This window comes from Salmo salar, chromosome ssa24 (assembly GCF_905237065.1).
Source record: "Salmo salar chromosome ssa24, Ssal_v3.1, whole genome shotgun sequence".
NCBI lineage: Eukaryota > Metazoa > Chordata > Actinopteri > Salmoniformes > Salmonidae > Salmo > Salmo salar.
The window spans coordinates 41,741,994-41,765,059 of NC_059465.1; the positions used below are offsets into that span (position 1 = coordinate 41,741,994).

General features: G+C 44.5%; 1 protein-coding gene across 1 annotated transcript; it reads left to right on the forward strand.

Annotated features, from left to right (window-relative positions):
• Nucleotides 1–1,889: 1,889 nt before the first annotated feature.
• Nucleotides 1,890–21,192, forward strand: ppm1f (protein phosphatase, Mg2+/Mn2+ dependent, 1F). The gene is made up of 8 exons (XM_045706849.1): nt 1,890–2,165; nt 6,989–7,169; nt 9,872–10,002; nt 10,425–10,630; nt 17,108–17,296; nt 17,815–17,958; nt 18,162–18,255; nt 20,176–21,192. The coding sequence occupies exons 2-8, from the start codon at nt 6,991–6,993 to the stop codon at nt 20,553–20,555; spliced, it is 1,323 nt and encodes a 440-aa protein (XP_045562805.1). The 5' UTR covers nt 1,890–2,165; nt 6,989–6,990; the 3' UTR covers nt 20,556–21,192.
• Nucleotides 21,193–23,066: the final 1,874 nt, after the last annotated feature.

Consider the following 23,066-nt stretch of genomic DNA (forward strand, 5'->3'; position numbering starts at 1 on the left):
CACGGCAGCAATAGGAGAAATGTTTCAAAGATTGCCAACAGTTTTATCCGTTAGACGGGTGGATTTTTCTTTTGTCCGTTTAAAAAAAAAAACATTTATCTAGAAAGGTCCACTCCACATTTTATTATTAATGCCTACTGCTGGATAAATCTAGTTTTCAACTATAAAAATGGAGGACAAACGATTGTCTTTTTTTCAATTTTTGATTTAACCTTTATTTAACTAGGCAAGTCAGTTAAGAACAAATTCATATTTACAGTGACGGCCTACACCGGCCTAACCCAGATGACGCTAGGCCAATTGTGCGCTGCCCTTCACCATCCAATTATTTCAGATCAACAGCAGTTTCACCATCCAATTAGGCTATTTCAGATCAAGGATGAAATCTCTTGAGCTGCACCATCTTGTTTTCAAGAGTCTAAATGAAATAAAAACAACCAACAATACTTAGTAACAACAATAATATATAATAATAATAATAATAATAATAATATAATAATAATAATAATATGGCAACTGTCTAACAGTAATGAAATAACCTGCAAATTATTAACTTCCTTGGTCAAGGGCAGAACGGCAGATTTTTCCACCTTGCCGACTTGGGGATTCGAACCAGCGACATTTTGGTTACTGGCCCAACGCTCTTAGATCGGTATAGTTACCCAAGCTTCTAGTTAATTGTTTTCTAATATAATCAATAAGCTTTCCAAAAATGTATTCAGAATCTATCCTCAAAATCAGATATTGTTCTATCACTTACATGCATTTTGAAATTGCCAGCTGTGGAATTTATTATTCGCCCTGTAACAAACAGCATGATATAGGACTTTTTGATTTAAAACCAAATTATACAGTATTTTATGTCAAACAATGAAAATTCAAAGAATAAATGTTTTTTGCTCAGAAAACTTGGGGGCCAAATAAAACCATGTGTGGGCCAAGTTCGGCCCAGGGGCCGCCAGTTGGGGAACCCTGGTATACATACAGGCTGTCGCAAATGTATTAATGCGCAATATGCCTAAATGGATCATGAAAACGCATCAACCACTTCATTTTATACTGGGTTTTAGCTAAAAAGTTTTGTTTGTGTGTGAGGTCATTACGTCCGACAATTCATTGGAAACGCATCGCAGCAGGCATATTGTCCCATCTACATTTTAGTCATTTAGCAGACGCTCTTATCCAGAGCGACTTACAGTAGTGAATGCATACATTTCATGCATTTAAAAAAAAAAACATGTTTGTACTGGCCCCCGTGGGAATCAAACCCACAACCCTGGTGTTGCACACACCATGTTGGCGTTGCAAACACCATGCTCTACCAACTGAGCCACAGGGAAGACCTATTGTATATGCCGAACATTCTAAATGTAAAAAAAAAAAGATAACAGAACAAGTTAATGGAAACGTAGCTAATGTTTAGTGTCCTTTGAGGGAGTGTCACATTTGCTGAAGTGCAAATCTTTCTGAGTGCCTCTGACTGAATAGGCTTTCGTTAGTCTCGTCTGGCCAGCCTTCTAAAATACCTGTTTCGTTCACCCTGGGCTTCCAAGGCTAGTATTTTATATACGCAATAAACGGTTCAGATTTTGCTCATTTTGAGATTATCTAATATATTCATAGATCTGTGCTTGGCTGCGTAGACACTACGGGAATTTGACGTTCCTGAACACTAGACTGCCAGACCATGGGAGAATCTCAAATATTTCGTCCTCGTGTCCTCTCTCTCCTGCTGAAAACCCATTGGATTAAGGAAGCCAGAGATCCCGCCCCTCTGACCTTCTCCTCCAATGGGTTTTGAGGAGACGAAGAGCGAGGACGCATGGATATCACACTTGAGATTCTCCCATGGTCTGTCAGTCCAGTGTTCAGGAACGTCAAACTCCCGTAGTGTCTACGCAGCCAAGCACAGATCTATCAACATAGTCTCGAAATGTGCTTGCGCCCACTACGAGCAAGCCCATGATCTACAACTCAGTGATATGCTCAGATTCAGTGTAATAAGCTGTCTTCGAACAAAGTGGTTCGTTTTCACGTCGCCACGCTTCTTCTGGACTTCCATGACTTAAAAGTCATTTTGTGTCAGTCTTGAAAGGGCGTGTAGTTGTCTAGTTCAGCCCCGTAGCGAGCTAGTAAAGGGAGTGCCCTGAAGAAGATAGGCCAAGGTAAGAAATGTTATCGTGTCGTACTGTAGCTTGAAAGTAGTTTATTTTTTTTGCGAAGCAGGAAATAAAATCAAACATGTTGTTTATGGAGACTCAGACTGCATCTCTGACGGTATAATATATAGCAAATAGGTTTTACAACTAGGAATGCAGACATTGAATGGCCTACAGCAACATAAACATTGTGTCAAATACACGCGCGTCTCAACCGTGATTTTATTCGTCACGTTGTGTTACATTATTGTATTATTAAACATTCATTCACATCATGTGCACAACATTTCCTCTATTTCTGATCCTAAGATACACACAGGTGACCACTAGCTCCTTGCTAAAGCTACACTACATCAAATCAAAGTTTATTTGTCACGTGCGCCGAATATAACACCTTACAGTGAAATGCTGAATACAACAGGTGTAGTAGACCTTACAGTGAAATGCTGAATACAACAGGTGTAGTAGACCTTACAGTGAAATGCTGAATACAACAGGTGTAGTAGACCTTACAGTGAAATGCTGAATACAACAGGTGTAGTAGACCTCACAGTGAAATGCTGAATACAACAGGTGTAGTAGACCTCACAGTGAAATGCTGAATACAACAGGTGTAGTAGACCTTACAGTGAAATGCTGAATACAACAGGTGTAGTAGACCTTACAGTGAAATGCTGAATACAACAGGTGTAGTAGACCTTACAGTGAAATGCTGAATACAACAGGTGTAGTAGACCGTACAGTGAAATGCTGAATACAACAGGTGTAGTAGACCTTACAGTGAAATGCTGAATACAACAGGTGTAGTAGACCTTACAGTGAAATGCTGAATACAACAGGTGTAGTAGACCTTACAGTGAAATGCTGAATACAACAGGTGTAGTAGACATTACAGTGAAATGCTTACTTACAGGCTCTAACCAATAGTGGGGAAAATGGTATTAGGTGAACAATGGGTAAGTAAAGAGATAAAATAAGAGTAGCAAGGCTATATACACACACCGGTTAGTCAGGCTGATTGAGGTAGTATGTACATGTAGGTATGGTTAAAGTGACTATGCATATATGATGAACAGAGAGTAGCAGTAGCGTAAAAAGAGGAGTTGGCGGGTGGTGGGACTCAATGCAGATGGTGAACTAAGGCTTATGTGCGGCAGCTCGGCCATGGAAACCCATTTCATGAAGCTCCTGACAAACAGTTATTGTGCTGACATTGCTTCCATCGGCAATTTGAAACTAGGTAGTGAGTGTTACAACCGGGCACAGACAATTTTTACGCACTTCAGCACCCGGCGGTCCCGTTCTGTGAGCTTGTGTGGCCTACCACTTTGCGGCTGAGCCTTTGTTGTTCCTAGACGTTTCCACTTCACAATAACAGCACTTACAGTTGGCCGGGGCAGCTCTACCAGGGCAGAAATTTGACGAACTGACTTGTTGGAAAGGTGGCATCCTATGACGGTGCCACGATGAAAGTCACGGAGCTCTTCAGTAAGGTCATTCCACTGCCAATGTTTGTCTATGGAGATTGCATGGCGGTGTGCTCGTTTTTATACACTTGTCAGAAACGGGTGTGGCTGAAATAGCCAAATCCACTAATTTTGATTTCATATCAATGAGAAATAATTTTCAAAAAGCTAAAGGTTACAGTGCCTTCAGAAAGTATTCACACCCCCCTACTTTTTCCACACTGTGTTACAAAGTGGGATTAAAATGTAATTTAGCAATTTTACACAAAATTTTACACAAAATACTCTGTCAAAGTGGAAGAAAAATTCTAACAACAAAGTCAACATAGTCCTTAAGTGAAATCCCTGAGCGGTTTCCTTCCTCTCAGGCAACTGAGTTAGGAAGGACGCCTGCATCTTTGTAGTGACTGGGTTTATTGTTACACCATCCAGTGTAATTAATATCCACTATGTTCAAAGGGATATTCAATGTGTTTTATAATTTATTTTTGACCCAATAGGCATTGGAAAATCTCCCTTTTGTGTGTGTTTGAATCCCACATGGCCATAGTTCCATGTTGCAGTGCTTGTTTTTTACGGAAATCAGATGGAAGACAGAGGCGCGTACGTTTGCTAGTTAGGTGTCTGCGTCTCAAAACATCTGTGTAAACTGAAGACGGACGTCACAAACGTGTTGTCACTGAGAATTACTGTCTGCTGCAACTGTGTTAAAACAGGTTAAAACAGTGTACAGTAAGTGTATATTTTGCATTTGTGAAATACGTGTGATATGAAAGAGGAATTTGTTTCTAGAATTGTATCGCAATTGAGTATTGATTCACGTTTAGATGGAGAATTTGGCTGTTTTGGCTGCTGGAGCAAATTCACCCTTTAAACAGAACATGTAAGGTCCTTGAACTGTAAGGAGTAACAGACTTATTTGGTCCATTATTGGGCTATAGCAGGGATAATGGTGTGTCCTTCACATTGACAGGAATAATATTGAGGTATTATTGTTTTGTCCCTCATATAGAAGTTGGACCTGTGAGTCTCACTGACAGACCGAGAGACAGACAGGCAGACAAAAGGACAGATGAACACGCAGACAGACAGGGTGGATGCCAGACCTCTGGTTGTCGTGGGGACCACTCACTGCATCTGTTTGACCTTTAACTGACCTCTGACACTTAACCTGAAGGGAAAACGGGGGCCAGTACAAAAAAAAAAGGCATGAAATGAAATGAATGCATTCACTACTGTAAGTCGCTCTGGATAAGAGCGTCTGCTAAATGACTAAAATGTAATGTAAATGTAAAATAAATAATGATTAAATGTGTAAGGGAAATCATTATAAAAAAAAACATCCCAAGGTTCCAAGGCAACCCTCAAACCTGTGACCCTAAGATCCAGAGATGAACACGTTACCGCTGCTCCAAGAAAGCTATCTCCCTTGGGAGAGCGGTAATCGGTTTGTTACAATAATAAAACCTAATGGTAAAAATGATTTTCCTATCATTCTGAGCAGAAACCCTATTTTTATTCCGTTCCGATAAGAAAATAACGTTCTGAACCAGTTCGACCACCTAAAAAGTAACGGTTCATATGATTCCTTTTCGTAATTTTTTAAAACTGTGAAATCAACATTTGTTTTACATTTGGCTCTTTAATTTACTCCCTAATTAGCACTGATGGAGCAGCTTGTTGTAGAACGGGTAAGATAGTTGTTTACCAGTGTTGCGGAGTAACGTTAATGAACTACATATTGTTTATCTAGTAATTTAACTACATTTTGCAGTAGCTTGGCGGGAGTTGAGCTAAATTCAAATCTTGGTAGTGTTTCCAGTAGTTATTTAACTCATTTTGCCAGATCACTGCACCTGTACATAGCCCATCTATAATTTTGCCCAAACTACTACCTCTTCCCCTACTGTATTTATTTAATTTATTATTTTGCTCCTTTGCACCATATTATTTATATTTTAACTTTGAACTTTCTTCAAATTATAAATCTACCATTCCAGTGTTTTACATGCTATACTTTATTTACTTTGCCACCATGGCCTTTTTTGCCTTTACCTCCCTTATCTCACATCATTTGCTCACATTGTATATAGTCTTATTTTTGTCTACTGTATCATTGATTGTATGTTGTTTTACTCCATGTGTAACTCTGTGTTTTTGTATGTTGTCGAACTGCTTTGCTTTATCTTGGCCAGGTCGCAATTGTAAATGAGAGCTTGTTCTCAACTTGCCTACCTGGTTAAATAAAGGTTAAATAAATAAATAAAAATGTAGAGGTCTAACTTAGCTAACTACTGGAACTACACACTACTGTTTTACCATGTAGCGGTGTAGCTAACTACTGGAACTACACACTACTGTTTTACCATGTAGCTAACTACTGGAACTACACACTACTGTTTTACCATGTAGCGGTGTAGCTAACTACTGGAACTACACACTACTGTTTTACCATGTAGCGATGTAGCTAACTACTGGAACTACACACTACTGTTTTACCATGTAGCGGTGTAGCTAACTACTGGAACTACACACTACTGTTTTACCATGTAGCGATGTAGCTAACTACTGGAACTACACACTACTGTTTTACCATGTAGCGATGTAGCTAACTACTGGAACTACACTCTACTGTTTTACCATGTAGCGATGTAGCTAACTACTGGAAATACACACTACTGTTTTACCATGTAGCGATGTAGCTAACTACTGGAACTACACTCTACTGTTTTACCATGTAGCGATGTAGCTAACTACTGGAACTACACACTACTGTTTTACCATGTAGCGGTGTAGCTAACTACTGGAACTACACACTACTGTTTTACCATGTAGCGGTGTAGCTAACTACTGGAACTACACACGACTTATTTTGCTAAAAGAAAAGGAAAATATGGGTGAAGTAGGCAATCATTTTATTTTTCACTATCAGACCTGCCTAATTCTTAATTTAAAATGTGTTTATTTGTTTAAAAGGCTAAATTTCACACTCTATTAACATCTGACTCCAGGGGTATATGTTCTTGCAATTTGTAGTCTGACATTTCAGATTTTAGATATGGTAATGTCTCACAAAGTAGTTTGGATGTAGTGAGCTACTTTATCAAAGTACCTTGAGTTAAAAGAAAGATTCACCAATGTTAGAATGTTATATTGTTTTTGTGCATCTCTGAGCGATGTTCTATCGATTCCCGGGGTCATTTCATGTGTACCTGAGCTATTCGCCGGTTCAAGAACAATAGAGATCACTTTCATTCCCGCTTCTGTTTCAATTCCTCAAAAAAAGTCATTATTTTTTTCAGTTCCCTGAACCGGTTCCAACCCCTGAATGGTATGATGTGTGTGTGTGTGTTCCAAATTCAGGTATGGGTGGTGTCATGGAGGAGGAGGTGGTGCGGGGGTTCCTGAGGAGATTCCTAGAGAAGTTCCCTGCTCCGCTGGGTTCTGAAGACCCCCTGCCTCTCAACCCCCTCAGCAGGAAGGTCAGCCTGGACGAACTAAGAGGAGAGAGCCTGGATCTGGGCTTACGCCTACTCAACACCAGGTGTGTGTGTGTGTGGACAAGCTGACGGGAGACAGCATGGACCTGGGCCTATGCTTGCTCAGCACTGTGTGTGTGTGTGTGTGTGTGTGTGTGTGTGTGTGTGTGTGTGTGTGTGTGTGTGTGTGTGTGTGTGTGTGTGTGTGTGTGTGTGTGTGTGTGTGTGTGTGTATCTGTCTAGGTATAGGACTACCTGGTCCAATAAGAATCACTTGTTTTCATTTTCCATTGAAAAATGTTTTGTTCCGGTTTGCTTTAATGAACATGACCCCAGTGGTGTTGATGCTGCAGCTTGCAGACCGCATTGTTTACATTCCTGTTGTGCAGCAGCAAGCTGATCCTCATATATCTGTGTCCTGTCCTGTTCATTATACCCTGCGTGAGTAGAGGGCTGAGTTACAGGGCTGTTCCACTGCCTATCACAGAGAGAGAGGGACGGGGAGAAAGAGAGAGAGAGGGAGAGAGGGACGGGGAGAAAGAGAGGGACGGGGAGAGAGAGAGGGACGGGGAGAGAGAGAGGGACGGGAGAGAGAGAGAGAGAGAGGGGAGAGAGAGGGACGGGGAGAGAGAGAGGGACAGGGGAGAGAGAGGGACAGGGAGAGAGAGAGAGGACGGGGAGAGAGAGAGAGAGAGAGGGGACGGGGAGAAAGAGAGAGAGAGGGACGGGGAGAGAGAGAGAGAGAGAGGGACGGGGAGAGAGAGGGACGGGAAGAGGAGAGAGGGACGGGGAGAGAGAGAAGAGAGAGGGACGGGGAGAAAGAGAGAGAGAAGAAAGAGAGAGAGAGGGACGGGAGAAAGAGAGAGAGGGGACGGGAGAGAGAGGGACGGGGAGAGAGAGGGACGGGGAGAGAGAGAGAGAGAGAGAGGGACGGGGAGAAAGAGAGAGAGAGGGACGGGGAGAGAGAGAGGGACGGGGAGAAAGAGAGAGAGAGGGACGGGGAGAGAGAGAGGGACGGGGAGGGAGAGGAACGGGGAGAGAGAGAGGGACGGGGAGAAAGAGAGAGAGAGGGACGGGGAGAAAGAGAGAGGGAGAAAGGAAATGAGAATATGCAGTTAGATAGTTATGAAGAGTAGTCAGATAGATAGATAGTTACGAAGAGAAAGCAACACAGCCACAGGGAGAGCTGTAAACTGCCTCTGAAGACACTTCAGGGATAATTACCCAGCTGGGTAACACTTTACTTGACACCCAGCGTCATAACACGTTGTTACACCGTTATAACCATGTCATATGTCATAACAGCTGACATAACTTGTCATAATATGGTCATAACACTGTCATGACACATATTTACAGCTGTTGTGACATATATTGTGTTATTTTATGGCTGGTTATGACGCCTACAGAAGAGTGTCAAACCCCACAAAATCTACCACACAAGGTAAAACATTCCATTACACCATAGTTACACCATGTCAACAGTATGTTTATGTTACATAACATTTTATGAAATCATTGTAATTGCGCAAACATTGATGTCAGACATGCACCTACATACCCCAATGCTCTGTTTGCTGATGACTGGGATGAATGCAGGAGCAGATTTCAGGAGCAGGACAAGACACCCTCTTTGTGACTGAGGACTGACGTAAGGGCATGTACATGATAGGTCTATCTGGCTTAAATAATTAGGATGGTCATAATGCTTCTTGACAGTGTCATAAAGTGTATTTTCTACAAGTTATTTAAAATATGATGGGGGAAAAAAACATGACTAAAGAATGAATTACAGCAACAACAGAGGACTTAAGAAATAAACTTTCAAACTAAAGGAAACTTCTTGGCAGGGAAAAACACATCTGAATAAATGTGGGTTTTGACACTCTTATGTAGGGGTCATAACCAGCCATAACATAACGCAATATATGTCACAACAGGTCTAAATATGTGTGTGATGAGTTATGACCATGTTATGACACGTTGTCAGCTGTTATGACATATTTTGACATGGTTATGACCGTGTCATAATGTCTTATAATGCTGGATGTCAAGTAAATTGTTACCAAAAGCGGTAGTATTGAAAACAACAAATGTCAGAGATTTAAACAACAACGTGCCAGGCCAGGCCAGAGGAGCTCTTGACGACAACGTGCCAGGCCAGGCCATAGGAGTTAGGTCTCTGATAGTGTGTCCTCTTTTCCTCCTGTCTTCTGACTCTGAGGTACTTCCTGTTTGTATGACCTAATTTCCTGTCTGTAGAATCACTATTGTTCTACCCACTTCCTGTTTTCCCCCTGAGCATGTCTCAGTCCCCTGTTCCACCCTGGCAGGACTCTAATCTCGTACAGAGAAATTACAGATGTGTGTGTGCTGTTTAGCTTTGTTTAATTTTGGCGTGTTTGTGTGTGTGTGTGTGTGTGTGTGTGTGTGTGTGTGTGTGTGTGTGTGTGTTTACCATAGAGAGAGATACAGGACTCCTCTTTGTATCTGTGGTATTATAGTGTCCGTGACAGCATAGGCAGCGCCATTGAGGCAATCTCCATTTTGAAGTAGTCCGTGTCCTTCTTCATTCTTCCTGATGACCTGGTTGGACATAGACTCCCAACAGGGTCACCAGGGAGGATCAACCAATGAAGTTGGAAGTCCCACTACATTAAAATGGTAGAAGCCCTCAATGGCGCTGCCCATGCCTTTTTTGGCTACTAGAGACCTCTAACATTCTCTATGGTGTTCACTCATAAGGACTCTCTCTCCTCTCATGCAGAGACGCTCCTTCAACACTGAATGCAGCCATGTGCCATGCAGCCTTGGCTGAGCTGCTGAAGGCTGACCTTTCACCTTTCCACCTCCCCCAAGAAGCCGAACAGCAGCAAGGAGAGGAACAGGAAGTCGTTTGTGAGTTCAGGCTAATGATGTCATCTATGATTCAGACCACCTGTGTCCAGCAGAGCGTCCACTTCTCTGTGTGTGTGCAGTGGTGGGAAAATGTAGCCAATTGTCATACTTGAGTAAAAGTAAAGATACCTTTTAATAGAAAATGACTCAAGGTAAAAGTGAAAGTCACCCTAAAATACTAAATTGCAGTCTATTAGCCCAGCTGGCTGGTTCCATCACAGTGTGTCTGTGTTTGTGTGTATCCATTGACCACCTCTTTAACCCCTGGGGTTTCATCTCCCAATACCAATTAACCCCTAGACACTTGTGTAAGTCTGAAAGGCTTGGATATGTGTCCTACAATATGGAGAACGTTCTCATCTGGATTATCAGAGACCTAACTGAAATTACATTTCCTTTGGCCCCTCCCCTCTCGTCCTAAGTGCTCCAATCAGAGCCCGTCCAGCGGCTTTTTCTCAATAAGCTTCGGGAGGTGGGTGTGGCTTGGCATCAGAATCTCCCCTCCCCCCTCCCAGTAGGACCCTCCCGTTTCCTCGTGTGCTCCGCCCACGCCATCAGGAACACTCGAAGGAAGATGGAGGATCGCCATGTGACCCTCCCTGACTTCAACACACTCACTGGTCTCAAGGTAATAACTCTGTTATAAAGAGTTTTTCTCAGCTGGACCCAATTCGCTTCATACCTCTTCCCCTTTGCCCCTTACCAGTGCTTAACGGAACAGTCACCTTGCCGTTTTGGACTGTTTCGTTCAGGAACCTATTTGTCCGGATCCGGTACCTCTCCTGGCATGAAAAATTGTCACATTTTTGCAATGTAGAAATTCAAATAAGAGTGATCAAAATTAATTTGAGTTTCCTCTTCGTTAATTCTCCTGACCCCCACAAATAAACATAATGTGAAAAAGTAGATCTTCAGCCTGGGCCTAATATTCTAAGAGTTGATTTAGGGTTTGTGCATCAACAACATTGCAACCAATGTAACGTCGGGCTGTTTGAGGACCGACGGTGTGATCATATAGCGTACCTATAATGTTTAAATATATATATTTTTAAATTGCCTGAATTCAAGCAAAGCCAGTATGCAGTGATAATGTATTGGGCCTATAGCTTTCTGCACAAACCTCATTGCTACAGTACTGTTTTCAATTGGTTAATGTTGCGTAGGGTTACATTTAACCACGTCTCAATGCACTTATTGATAAAGCCAGTGACTGATGTGGTGGACTCCTCAAAGCCATCAGAAGAATCCCGGAACATGTTCCAGTCTGTGATAGCAAAACAGTCCTGTAGTTTAGCATCTGCTTCATCTGACCACTTTTTTTTATAGACTGGGTCACTGGTGCTTCCTGCTTTAATTTTAGCTTGTAAGCAGGAGTCAGGAGGATAGAGTTATGGTCAGATTTGCAAAATGGAGGGCGAGGGAGAGCTTTGTTAGTTATAGATCATTTGTAGTCAGCAGTAGGGGAATGATTGCTTCCATCAAGAGCACAAAAACGTGGATATTTATAGATATCTTTGAAAAGCGAATCAGGTAAAGAGCTTGTTTTTTTTTCTTCTTAAAGGGGCAGTGTTGTATTTTGAGACAGGCTTGAATAAGCTAAGTAGCCAATAGGTAAAGGGTAGCATAATTTGTCTGATTCTCTGAAATAATGATACGATAATAATAATGCATTTTATTTTGTAAAGTGGGTTTCTTGCAGCAAACAACACAACATTTTCAGTCACCACCTTGTCTGAAGAACAAGTGGATAAACAGGTTAATGTCAAGCCCTGCATTATTTTTTCTAAAGTCTCATGGAATGTAGGCCTACATTGAACACCACACATTGGCTGCTACTATAGGCTGAATGATAGAACAGCTATTTCAATGTTAAAATGTTATGGGAGGCATTTTCTCCATAGTTTTTGATGGTATGCCACTTTTGGTAGGTCTGCATTATGATAAAATAGCCACAGTAGCCTACTTGGCCACTGTTATAACTGTAACTTAAAGCGGGTACAGCCTCAGTGTTCACAGTAAACGTGCGCTGGAAGTTGCACAGAATTCAAGTTTTTAAAGGAATTCAAACGATCAAGTTTGCACTCAGCAGACCTGAAATTTGCTGTGACAGAAACATTTTAGTGAACATGGGTTGCACCCCCCACCCCTTTTCCCCCAGAACAGCCCCAATTTGTCGGGGCATGGACTCTACAAGGTGTCGAAAGCGTTCCTCAGGGATGCTGGTCCATGTTGACTCTAGTGATTCCAACAGTTGTGTCAAGTTTTCTGGATATCCTTGATACAGACAGGAAACTGTTGAGCATTAAAAACCCAGCAGCGTTGCAGTTCTTGACACAAACTGGTGTGCCTGGCACCTACTACCATACGCTGTTCAAAGGCAGTTACATCTTTTGTCTTGCCCATTCACCCTCTGAATGACACACATACACAATCCATGTCTCAATTGTCTCAAGACTTAAAAATCCTTCTTTAACCTGTCTCCTTGCTGTCATCTACACTGATTGAAGTGGATTTAATCAATTACATCAATAAGGGATCATAGCTTTCACCTGGATTCACCTGGTGTTGATAATGTTTTGTACACTCTGTGTATACTTAAGTATACACAGAATAATTTCAAATCCCTTATTAGGCAAACCAGACAGCACGGTTTTCTACTTATTTTTGTGTATGCATTGGTGGAAATAGTACCCAATTGTCATACTTGAGTAAAAGTAAAGATACCTTAATAGAAAATGACTCAAGTAAAAGTGAAAGTCACCCAGTAAAATACTACTTGAGTAAAAGTCTAAAAGTATTTGGTTTTAAATATACTTAAGTATCAAAAGTAAATGTACTTGCTAAAAATATACTTAAGTATCAAAAGTAAAAAGTATAAATCATTTCAAATTCCTTGTATTAAACAAAGCAGACGGCACCATTGCCTTGTTTTTTAATTTACGGATAGCCAGGGGAACACTCCAACACTCAGACAATTTACAAACGAAGCGTTTGTGTTTAGTGAGTCCGCCAGATCAGAGGCAGTAGGGATGACCAGGGATGTTCACTTGATAAGTGTGTGAATTGGACCATTTTCCTGTCCTGCTAAGTAACCGGTGTGAAATGGATAGCTAGTTATCAGGGTGCGCGCTAATAATGTTTCAATCAGTGACGTCACTCGCTCTGAGACCTTGAAGTAGTTGTTCCCCTTGCTTTGCAAGGACTGCGGCTTTTGTGGAGCAATGGGTAACGGTACTTCGTGGGAGGCAGTTGTTGGTGTGTGCAGAGGGTCCCTGGTTCGAGCCCAGGTAGGGGCGAGGAGAGGGACGGAAGCTAAACTGTTACACTAAGTAGTACTTGAAAGTATTTTTAATTAAGTAATTTATACCACTGGCTGTGCTTGTGTGATAAATATTACACACACACCAATTTAATTCCACTAAATTATGCAAATTAACCTGTGAATGACGTATGCTCTCAATGAGATTTGATAGGAGTGAAGTCAAATTCAAACTGGCTTCCTTTGACACTTTTTGGTGCGCCAGGACCAGTCACAGTTGAGCTCAGTTTAGCTCAATGCTGATTGGCCAAAAAAAATTGTCAAGGGAGGTGGCTTCCGTTGCCTTCAATGCTACGGGTGGCAACAATGTCATACTCGTTTGGCCTACCCATAGAGAGACAGAGGGGCGCTGTTTTGCTCGCACGGATGCTTTCTCCTGTGAGATACAGTGCATTCGGAAAGTATTCAGCCCCCTTGACTTTTTCCACATTTTGTTACGTTACAGCCTTATTCTAAAATAGATAACATTTGTTTTTTCCCCTCATCAATCTACACACACTAACGCATAATGACGAAGCAAAAACAGGTTTTTAGAAATGTTAGCAAATTTATGAAAAATAAAAAACTACATTTACATAAGTATTCAGACCCTTTACTCAGTACTATGTTGAAGTACCTTTGGCAGCAATTACAGCCTTGAGTCTTCTTGGTTATGACGCTACAAGCTTGGCACACCTGTATTTGAGGAGTTTCTCCCATTCTTCTCTGCAGATCCTCTCAAGCTCTGTCAGGTTAGATGGGGAGCGTCGCTGCACAGCTATTTTCAGGTCTCTCCAGAGATGATAGATCGGGTTCAAGTCCGGGCTCTGGCTGGGCCACTCAAGTACATTCAGAGACTTGTCCCGAAGCCACTCCCGCGTTGTCTTGGTTGTGTGCTTAGGGTCATTGTCCTGTTCGAAGGTGAACTTTCACCCCAGTCTGAGGTCCTGAGTGCTCTGGAGCAGGTTTTCATCAAGAATCTCTCTGTACTTTGCTCCGTTCATCTTTTCCTCGATCCTGACTAGTCTTCCAGTCCCTGGCGCTGAAAAACATCCTGTTGCCACCACCATGCTTCACTATAGGGATGGTGCCAGGTGTCCTCCAGATGTGATGCTTGGCAATCAGGCCAAAGAGTTCAATCTTGGTTTCATCAGTCTAGAGAATCTTGTTTCTCATGGTCTGAGAGTCCTCAAGGTGCCTTTTGGCAAACTCCAAGCAGGCTGTCATGTGCCTTTTACTGAGGAGTGACTTCCGTCTGGCCCCTCTACCATAAAGGCCTGATTGGTGGAGTGCTGCAGAAATGGTTATCCTTCTGGAAGGCTCTCCCATCTCCACAGAGGAATTCTGGATCTCTGTCAGAGTGACCATCGGGTTCTTGGTCACCTCCCTGACCAAAGCCCTTCTCCCCCGATTGCTCAGTTTGGCTGGGCAGCCAGCTCTAGGAAGAGTGTTGGTGGTTCCAAACTTTTACATTTAAGAATGGAGTCCGGGGCCTCCCGAGTGGCGCAGCAGTCTAAGGCACTGCATCGTAGTGCTAGAAGCGTCACTACAGACTCGCGTTTGATCCCAGGCTGTGCAGCACATTGGTGCAGCTGGCTTCCGGGTTAAGCGAGCAGTGTGTCAAGAAGCAGTGTGGCTTGGCAGGGTCGTGTTTCAGAAGACACATGGCCCTCGACCTTCGCCTATCCCGAGTCCGTGCGGGAGTTGCAGCGAAGGGACAAGACTGTAACTACCAATTGGATACCACGAAGTTGGGGAGAAAACGGGGTAAAAAATAATAACAAAAATGAATGCTCAAGACATGTTTTGGAACCCTTCCCCAGATCTGTGCCTCGACACAATCCTGTCTCGGAGCTCTACAAACAATTCCTTTGACCTCATGGCTTTTGCTCTGAAATGCACTGTCAACTGTGGGACCTTTATATAGACAGGTGTGTGCCTTTTAAAAATCATGTCCAATCAATTGAATTCACCACAGGTGGACTGCAATCAAGTTGTAGAAACATTTTAAGGATGATCAGTGGAAACAGGATGCACCTGAGCTCAATTTCGAGTCTCATAGCAAAGGGTCTGAATATTTATGTAAATAAGGTATTTCTGTTTTTTATTTTTAATAGATGTAAATACATGTCTAAAAACCTGTTTTTACTTTGTCATTATGTTGTATTGTGTGTAGATTGATGAGGAAAACAACATTTTAATCCATTTTAGAATAAGGATCTAATGTAACTAAAGGTGTAAAAAGTCCAGGGGTCTGAATACTTTCCAAATACACTGTACATTCAGCCTCTTGCAAATTGAAGGAAAATTATGAAACACAGACAAATTATATATTTTTTCCTAAAAATAATTGTGAAGCCTTGCATCCCTCGGCATCCATGAATACACACCACTGTCATGTACACACCTTTTTATTTGTGAAATAGCGTTTACCCTCTTATTGCGTTGCCAACATTTGATCAAAGCTCAGAGTGCTTATATTCTTGATCAGAGTTCTAATCGCGCCTGCCTCTTTGCGAGCGAGGAGAATCATGTACAGTTGGTAGGCCCTAACTTCCCTGTAGGCCCTAACTTCCCTGTAGGCCCTAACTTCCCTGTAGGCCCTAACTTCCCTGTAGGCCCTAACTTCCCTGTAGGCCCTAACTTCCCTGTAGGCCCTAACTTCCCTGTAGGCCCTAACTTCCCTGTAGGCCCTAACTTCCCTGTAGGCCCTAACTTCCCTGTAGGCCGACATTTAAAATGCAATCAAATACCAACAATCCAGTTCTATAAATATCCTAGGTTTTGGTTTACCCACTGGAGTTGATAGTTTACCCTCTACATCCCTGGAGTTGATAGTTTACCCCTCTACATCCCTGGAGTTGATAGTTTACCCCTCTACATCCCTGGAGTTGATAGTTTACCCCTCTACATCCCTGGAGTTGATAGTTTACCCCTCTACATCCCTGGAGTTGATAGTTTACCCCTCTACATCCCTGCAGATGATAGTTTTACCCCTCTACATCCCTGGAGATGATAGTTTACCCCTCTACATCCCTGGAGATGATAGTTTTACCCCTCTACATCCCTGGAGATGATAGTTTACCCCTCTACATCCCTGGAGTTGATAGTTTACCCTCTACATCCCTGGAGTTGATAGTTTACCCCTCTACATCCCTGGAGTTGATAGTTTACCCCTCTACATCCCTGGAGTTGATAGTTTACCCCTCTACATCCCTGGAGTTGATAGTTTACCCCTCTACATCCCTGGAGTTGATAGTTTACCCCTCTACATCCCTGGAGTTGATAGTTTACCCCTCTACATCCCTGCAGATGATAGTTTACCCCTCTACATCCCTGGAGATGATAGTTTACCCCTCTACATCCCTGGAGATGATAGTTTACCCCTCTACAGCCCTGGAGATGATAGTTTACCCCTCTACATCCCTGGAGATGATAGTTTTACCCCTCTACATCCCTGGAGATGATAGTTTACCCCTCTACATCCCTGGAGATGATAGTTTACCCCTCTACATCCCTGGAGATGATAGTTTACCCCTCTACATCCCTGGAGTTGATAGTTTACCCCTCTACATCCCTGGAGATGATAGTTTCCCCTCTACATCACTGGGTATAAGCAGTTCAGGGGAGAATCTTCCAGCTTACTGATCTACTTACATCGAAGGAGAAGAGGTAGGGTTCCATTTGGGATCGACTAATGGATATTCATTTCACAGTTTCATTTATTGGGGCAATTTGGTTGCACTTCTTTCTTACTGCAAGCTGATTGGCTGAACCTCTGACTGCTTCCTGTACCTCTTCCTGTAGGACGGTGTGGAGCGTGGTTACTATGCTGTGTTTGACGGGCATGGCGGTGTGGACGCTGCTATCTATGCTGCCACCCACCTGCACGTCAATCTCAGCCAGCAGGAGGGGCTGCAGAGCGACCCGGCCACTGCCTTCAAGACAGCCTTCACCCGCACTGATGACATGTTGAGAGGGAAAGCCAAGAGAGAGGTAGGCAATAGACATGGTGGAGATTGGGGCTTTTATCTGGAAAGCCAAGAGAGAGGTAGGCAATAGACATGGTAGAGATTGGGGCTTTTATATGCGCAGCCATTGATCCTAAAAACCTGACTCTAACCGAACAACCGTTAGAAATGATTCTCATAGATCTGAGAAGATAAGATCGCTGTAGCAATATACCTCTATACTATTCCAGTATTACTTCCACACATCATTTTAGATCTGGAGGAAATGTGAAGGTTAGGCTGGGTAGGACTGGACAGTCCTTTCATCCTCTATGATGTGAAGGTTAGGCTGGGTAGGACTGGACAGTCCTTTCATCCTCTATGATGTGAAGGTTAGGCTGGGTAGGACTGGACAGTCCTTTCATCCTCTATGATGTGAAGGTTAGGCTGGGTAGGACTGGACAGTCCTTTCATCCTCTATGATGTGACGGGGGTGTGTCTGTGTGTGTGACGGGGGTGTGTATGTGTGTGACGGGGGTGTGTCTGTCTGTGTTGTGTCTGCAGCGTCTTCGCAGCGGCAGTACAGGCGTGGCGGTGCTGCTGCAAGGGGAGTGGCTTCATGTGGCGTGGCTGGGAGACTCCCAGAGCATGCTGGTCAGACGGGGACAAGACATCACTCTGATGGACCCACACAAGCCTGAGAGAGAGGTCACACACGCTTTATTTATTATTTAACCTTTATTTAACTAGGCAAGTCAGTTAAGAACAAATTCATATTTACAACGCCGGCCTACCCCCCCCCCCCGACACACACACACACACACAACTGCCAACACTGGGTCAGTTGTGCACCGCCCTATGGGACATACACACACAGTGCTAAACATCTCTCCACTGCTGTCTTCCTATAGGATGAGAAGCAGCGTGTAGAAGACCTCGGTGGATGCATCGTCTTCATGGGCTGTTGGCGTGTCAATGGAACCTACGCTGTCTCTCGGGCCATAGGTGAGTGGAACCCAACCCGTCTCTCGAACCATAGGTGAGTGGAACCCAACCCGTCTCTAGGGCCATAGGTGAGTGGAACCCATCCTGTCTCTCGGGCCATAGGTGAGTGGAACCCATCCTGTCTCTCGGGCCATAGGTGAGTGGAACCCAACCCGTCTCTCGGGCCATAGGTGAGTGGAACCCATCCTGTCTCTCGGGCCATAGGTGAGTGGAACCCATCCTGTCTCTCGGGCCATAGGTGAGTGGAACCCAACCCGTCTCTCGGGCCATAGGTGAGTGGAACCCAACCCGTCTCTCGGGCCATAGGTGAGTGGAACCCAACCCGTCTCTCGGGCCATAGGTGAGTGGAACCCAACCCGTCTCTCGGGCCATAGGTGAGTGGAACCCATCCTGTCTCTCGGGCCATAGGTGAGTGGAACCCAACCTGTCTCTAGGGCCATAGGTGAGTGGAACCCAACCCGTCTATAGGGCCATAGGTGAGTGGAACCCAACCCGTCTCTAGGGCCATAGGTGAGTGGAACCCAACCCGTCTCTAGGGCCATAGGTGAGTGGAACCCATCCTGTCTCTCGGGCCATAGGTGAGTGGAACCCATCCTGTCTCTCGGGCCATAGGTGAGTGGAACCCAACCCGTCTCTCGGGCCATAGGTGAGTGGAACCCAACCCGTCTCTCGGGCCATAGGTGAGTGGAACCCATCCTGTCTCTAGGGCCATAGGTGAGTGGAACCCAACCCGTCTCTAGGGCCATAGGTGAGTGGAACCCATCCTGTCTCTAGGGCCATAGGTGAGTGGAACCCAACCCGTCTCTAGGGCCATAGGTGAGTGGAACCCATCCTGTCTCTCGGGCCATAGGTGAGTGGAACTCATCCTGTCTCTCGGGCCATAGGTGAGTGGAACCCAACCTGTCTCTAGGGCCATAGGTGAGTGGAACCCAACCCGTCTCTAGGGCCATAGGTGAGTGGAACCCATCCTGTCTCTCGGGCCATAGGTGAGTGGAACCCATCCTGTCTCTCGGGCCATAGGTGAGTGGAACCCAACCTGTCTCTAGGGCCATAGGTGAGTGGAACCCAACCCGTCTCTAGGGCCATAGGTGAGTGGAACCCATCCCGTCTCTAGGGCCATAGGTGAGTGGAACCCATCCTGTCTCTAGGGCCATAGGTGAGTGGAACCCAACCCGTCTCTCGGGTCATAGGTGAGTGGAACCCAACCTGTCTCTAGGGCCATAGGTGAGTGGAACCCAACCTGTCTCTAGGGCCATAGGTGAGTGGAACCCATCCTGTCTCTCGGGCCATAGGTGAGTGGAACCCAACCCGTCTCCAGGGCCATAGGAGAGTGGAACCCAACCTGTCTCTAGGGCCATAGGAGAGTGGAACCCATCCTGTCTCTCGGGCCATAGGTGAGTGGAACCCATCCTGTCTCTCGGGCCATAGGTGAGTGGAACCCATCCTGTCTCTCGGGCCATAGGTGAGTGGAACCCAACCTGTCTCTCGGGCCATAGGTGAGTGGAACCCAACCTGTCTCTCGGGCCATAGGTGAGTGGAACCCAACCTGTCTCTCGGGCCATAGGTGAGTGGAACCCAACCTGTCTCTCGGGCCATAGGTGAGTGGAACCCAACCTTGTGGTGGTTGAAACAACTTCCCAGAAAAACAACTCTGCTCTTCATCTTCAGCATGCCTCCACTGTTACCTTGGCACATCTGTCTTGAAATGGCTTCCTTTCACCTCTGTCTTGAAATCCTCTATTTCTTTATTTTGATGCCTGTAACTGTATGTTCATATTTATACTGAACTGATGAGCACAGACTGATATGCAAGCCAGAACGGTGCACATACAGTAATACTCAACACATCTAATAACCAGCCTCCTTTACTTTACCTGTGACCCGCTGCCTCTACATACTGACACAACACCTCCTTCCCAGGGGACTTTGACCAGAAGCCCTATGTCTCTGGCGACGCTGACTGTTCCTCCACACGGCTACATGGAGACGAGGACTACATTCTCCTGGCCTGCGACGGTTTCTTTGACGTCGTCCGGCCCGCAGAGGTCCCGGCTCTGGTCCTCGGGGCGCTACGGGAGCAGGGGGAATCCCCGGGGGCCGTGGAGGGGGCTGGGTGTGAAGATGTCTCAGAGGGTGTTCTGGGGGAGCGCGTGGCCCAGGAGCTAGTAGCTCACGCCAAGGCAGCGGGCTCTAGTGATAACATCACTGTCATGGTGGTGTTTCTACGTCCCCCTGCACAGCTACTGCTCCAGGACCAGAGCAACACCGCTGTTGCTACTGAGGGGCCAGCCCAGGAGTAGGGTGAAGTTGTCCCTAGGCACTGATCTGGAGTAAGTTTTGTATTAATGGTTAAGGTTAGAATTAGGGGGAGGGGGATCATCACTGATCCTAGATCTGTACCTAGGGGAAACTTCACCCCGGAGCTCCAGCCCAGGCCTCCAACTCCCAGAACACACCGGGGCAGTGAGACAGGAAGTCTGCTGCTGCTACCCACAGTGCACGTGGGCAGGGAGGCAGGAATTGGACTGGATTAAAAAAGGCAGTATTTATTATGTAATGACATGACGGTGCCAAACTACTCGGTCACTGCGTGTTGTGGTCAGCCTTTTGAATCACCGCTGGTGCTGAAACAGATATTCAACTGGACTGGAGAAGCTTGGTTCATAACAAAACAAGTTTTAGCACAGACTAATAGTTTCTACAATAGTTCTGCCAATGGTCAGAATCCAGTGTGGTTCAATAAGGTCCCTCTGGATTCGTCAGTAGATGTAAGGCAGAGCTGCCCAACCCTCTTCCTGGAGATCTACTGTCCTGTAGGTTTTCAGTCCAACCCTCTTCCTGGAGATCTACCGTCCTGTAGGTTTTCAGTCCAACCCTCTTCCTGGAGATCTACTGTCCTGTAGGTTTTCAGTCCAACCCTCTTCCTGGAGATCTACTGTCCTGTAGGTTTTCAGTCCAACCCTCTTCCTGGAGATCTACTGTCCTGTAGGTTTTCAGTCCAACCCTCTTCCTGGAGATCTACTGTCCTGTAGGTTTTCAGTCCAACCCTCTTCCTGGAGATCTACTGTCCTGTAGGTTTTCAGTCCAACCCTAATTTAGCAGTTCTAATTCAGCTAGTTAAGGTCTTGCTGAGCAGCTAATTAGTAGAATCAGGTGTGTTAAATTAGGGTTGGACTGAAAACCCACAGGGACGGTAGATCTCCAGGAAGAGGGTTGGACTGAAAACCCACAGGGACGGTAGATCTCCAGGAAGGGGGTTGGACTGAAAACCCACAGGGACGGTAGATCTCCAGGAAGGGGGTTGGACTGAAAACCCACAGGGACGGTAGATCTCCAGGAAGAGGGTTGGACTGAAAACCCACAGGGACGGTAGATCTCTGATATAAGGGATGTAGAACTCTGTTGGTGTCTCTAAAGTACTCCCTCCGTTACTCTTAGCATCACCAATTCTTTGGTATCTCTGTTACAAGCTAAGGGATAGGATGCTGTCATCCATGCCTCGGGTTTTATTTCAGAAGGGTGATAGAATCATTACGTTTCCTAACATCTTGGATTAAAAGGGCTGAGAGGATTCAACCTCTTGTACTGTTCAAAAACAAGAGGTTAACCAGATGGGTCATTTATGTCAATACCTCAAACCACTTTCACCCCTGTTGATATGATGTGTGATATGTGCCATTTTGTGTGTGTGAACGTGTGTACTCTACTGTTCACACGTGTAATGTGTGTTTCTGTCATTTTATTTTCTGCCTTAAACATGATGTCAAAACACTGTGTCCAGCGAGAACACAAGCGGTGTTAACAAAAAAACAACTTTCCCACTATATCAGTATTACGGACCAATCAGCCTTCTGTCCATGGATATTAAATATATCCTGTCCTCACTTCTTCAAGGCATTATCAGTGTTAAACATGTCTGGATTGTGATTTGGTGTGAGGGTGAAATCCAAGATGGCAGCACGTCAGTGTTTGATTCAGTGAGAGCCTACCATGAGGGTTCGAGAAAGAGAGTTGGTTAAACCTCTTTAAGAACTTATGTGCCAAATGCAAATAGTCTTTGCAGCTCTTTTTGTTTGTTGTTCTGTGGAACAGCACGAGATGTGTGAATTTACCAGTGTAGTCATTCATTATCAGTGTTCCTGTGTGGTTTGTTTGGAGGAGTGTGTCTCTGTAGATGTGGTGGGTGTCCGATCGTAACAGTTCTCTACTTGTAGTGCCTTCACTAGGCACCTCTACTCACTTACAGGGCTAACACTAGCTGATGGTTAGCTGATTCTTTTAATCAGGACAAAGAGAGTAGATGGGGGGGAAATCATGTCGCTTTCTACCTTTTGATGCCCAACTAACTCCTCACTCACAAACAGATTTAGAAATGAATTTAAAAGCAAAAAAAACAAGTTGTTTATTTTATTGGAGTAGGACTATGTGTATCTAACCAACCTTAGGCTGTTTAACTTGTACACACACACACAGTTCTGTAATTCTCTGGACTTAGACAGTGTTTCCACTTCCTGTTTAAAACCACAGCTTTATAATCTTTAACGTCCTCATACTCATAACTATAACCACTTGATGTCATTTAAACCTTTATTAAAAACTATTTTGAGTGTTTTTACCACTTTAGGCCTCCTGCCGTCCTCCTTGTTGAACCCTGTATTAAAACAACGTTTCCTAAATCAACTTCCATGTTTGCTTGGTTCTTTGCTTTGTGTAAATGGACCCAGTTGATCTGTAGCAGATACTTGTGTGTTACTAATAAACGTGAGCAAGTCCACTACTCTCCTATACTTCATCATTTGTTGTTTGACAGG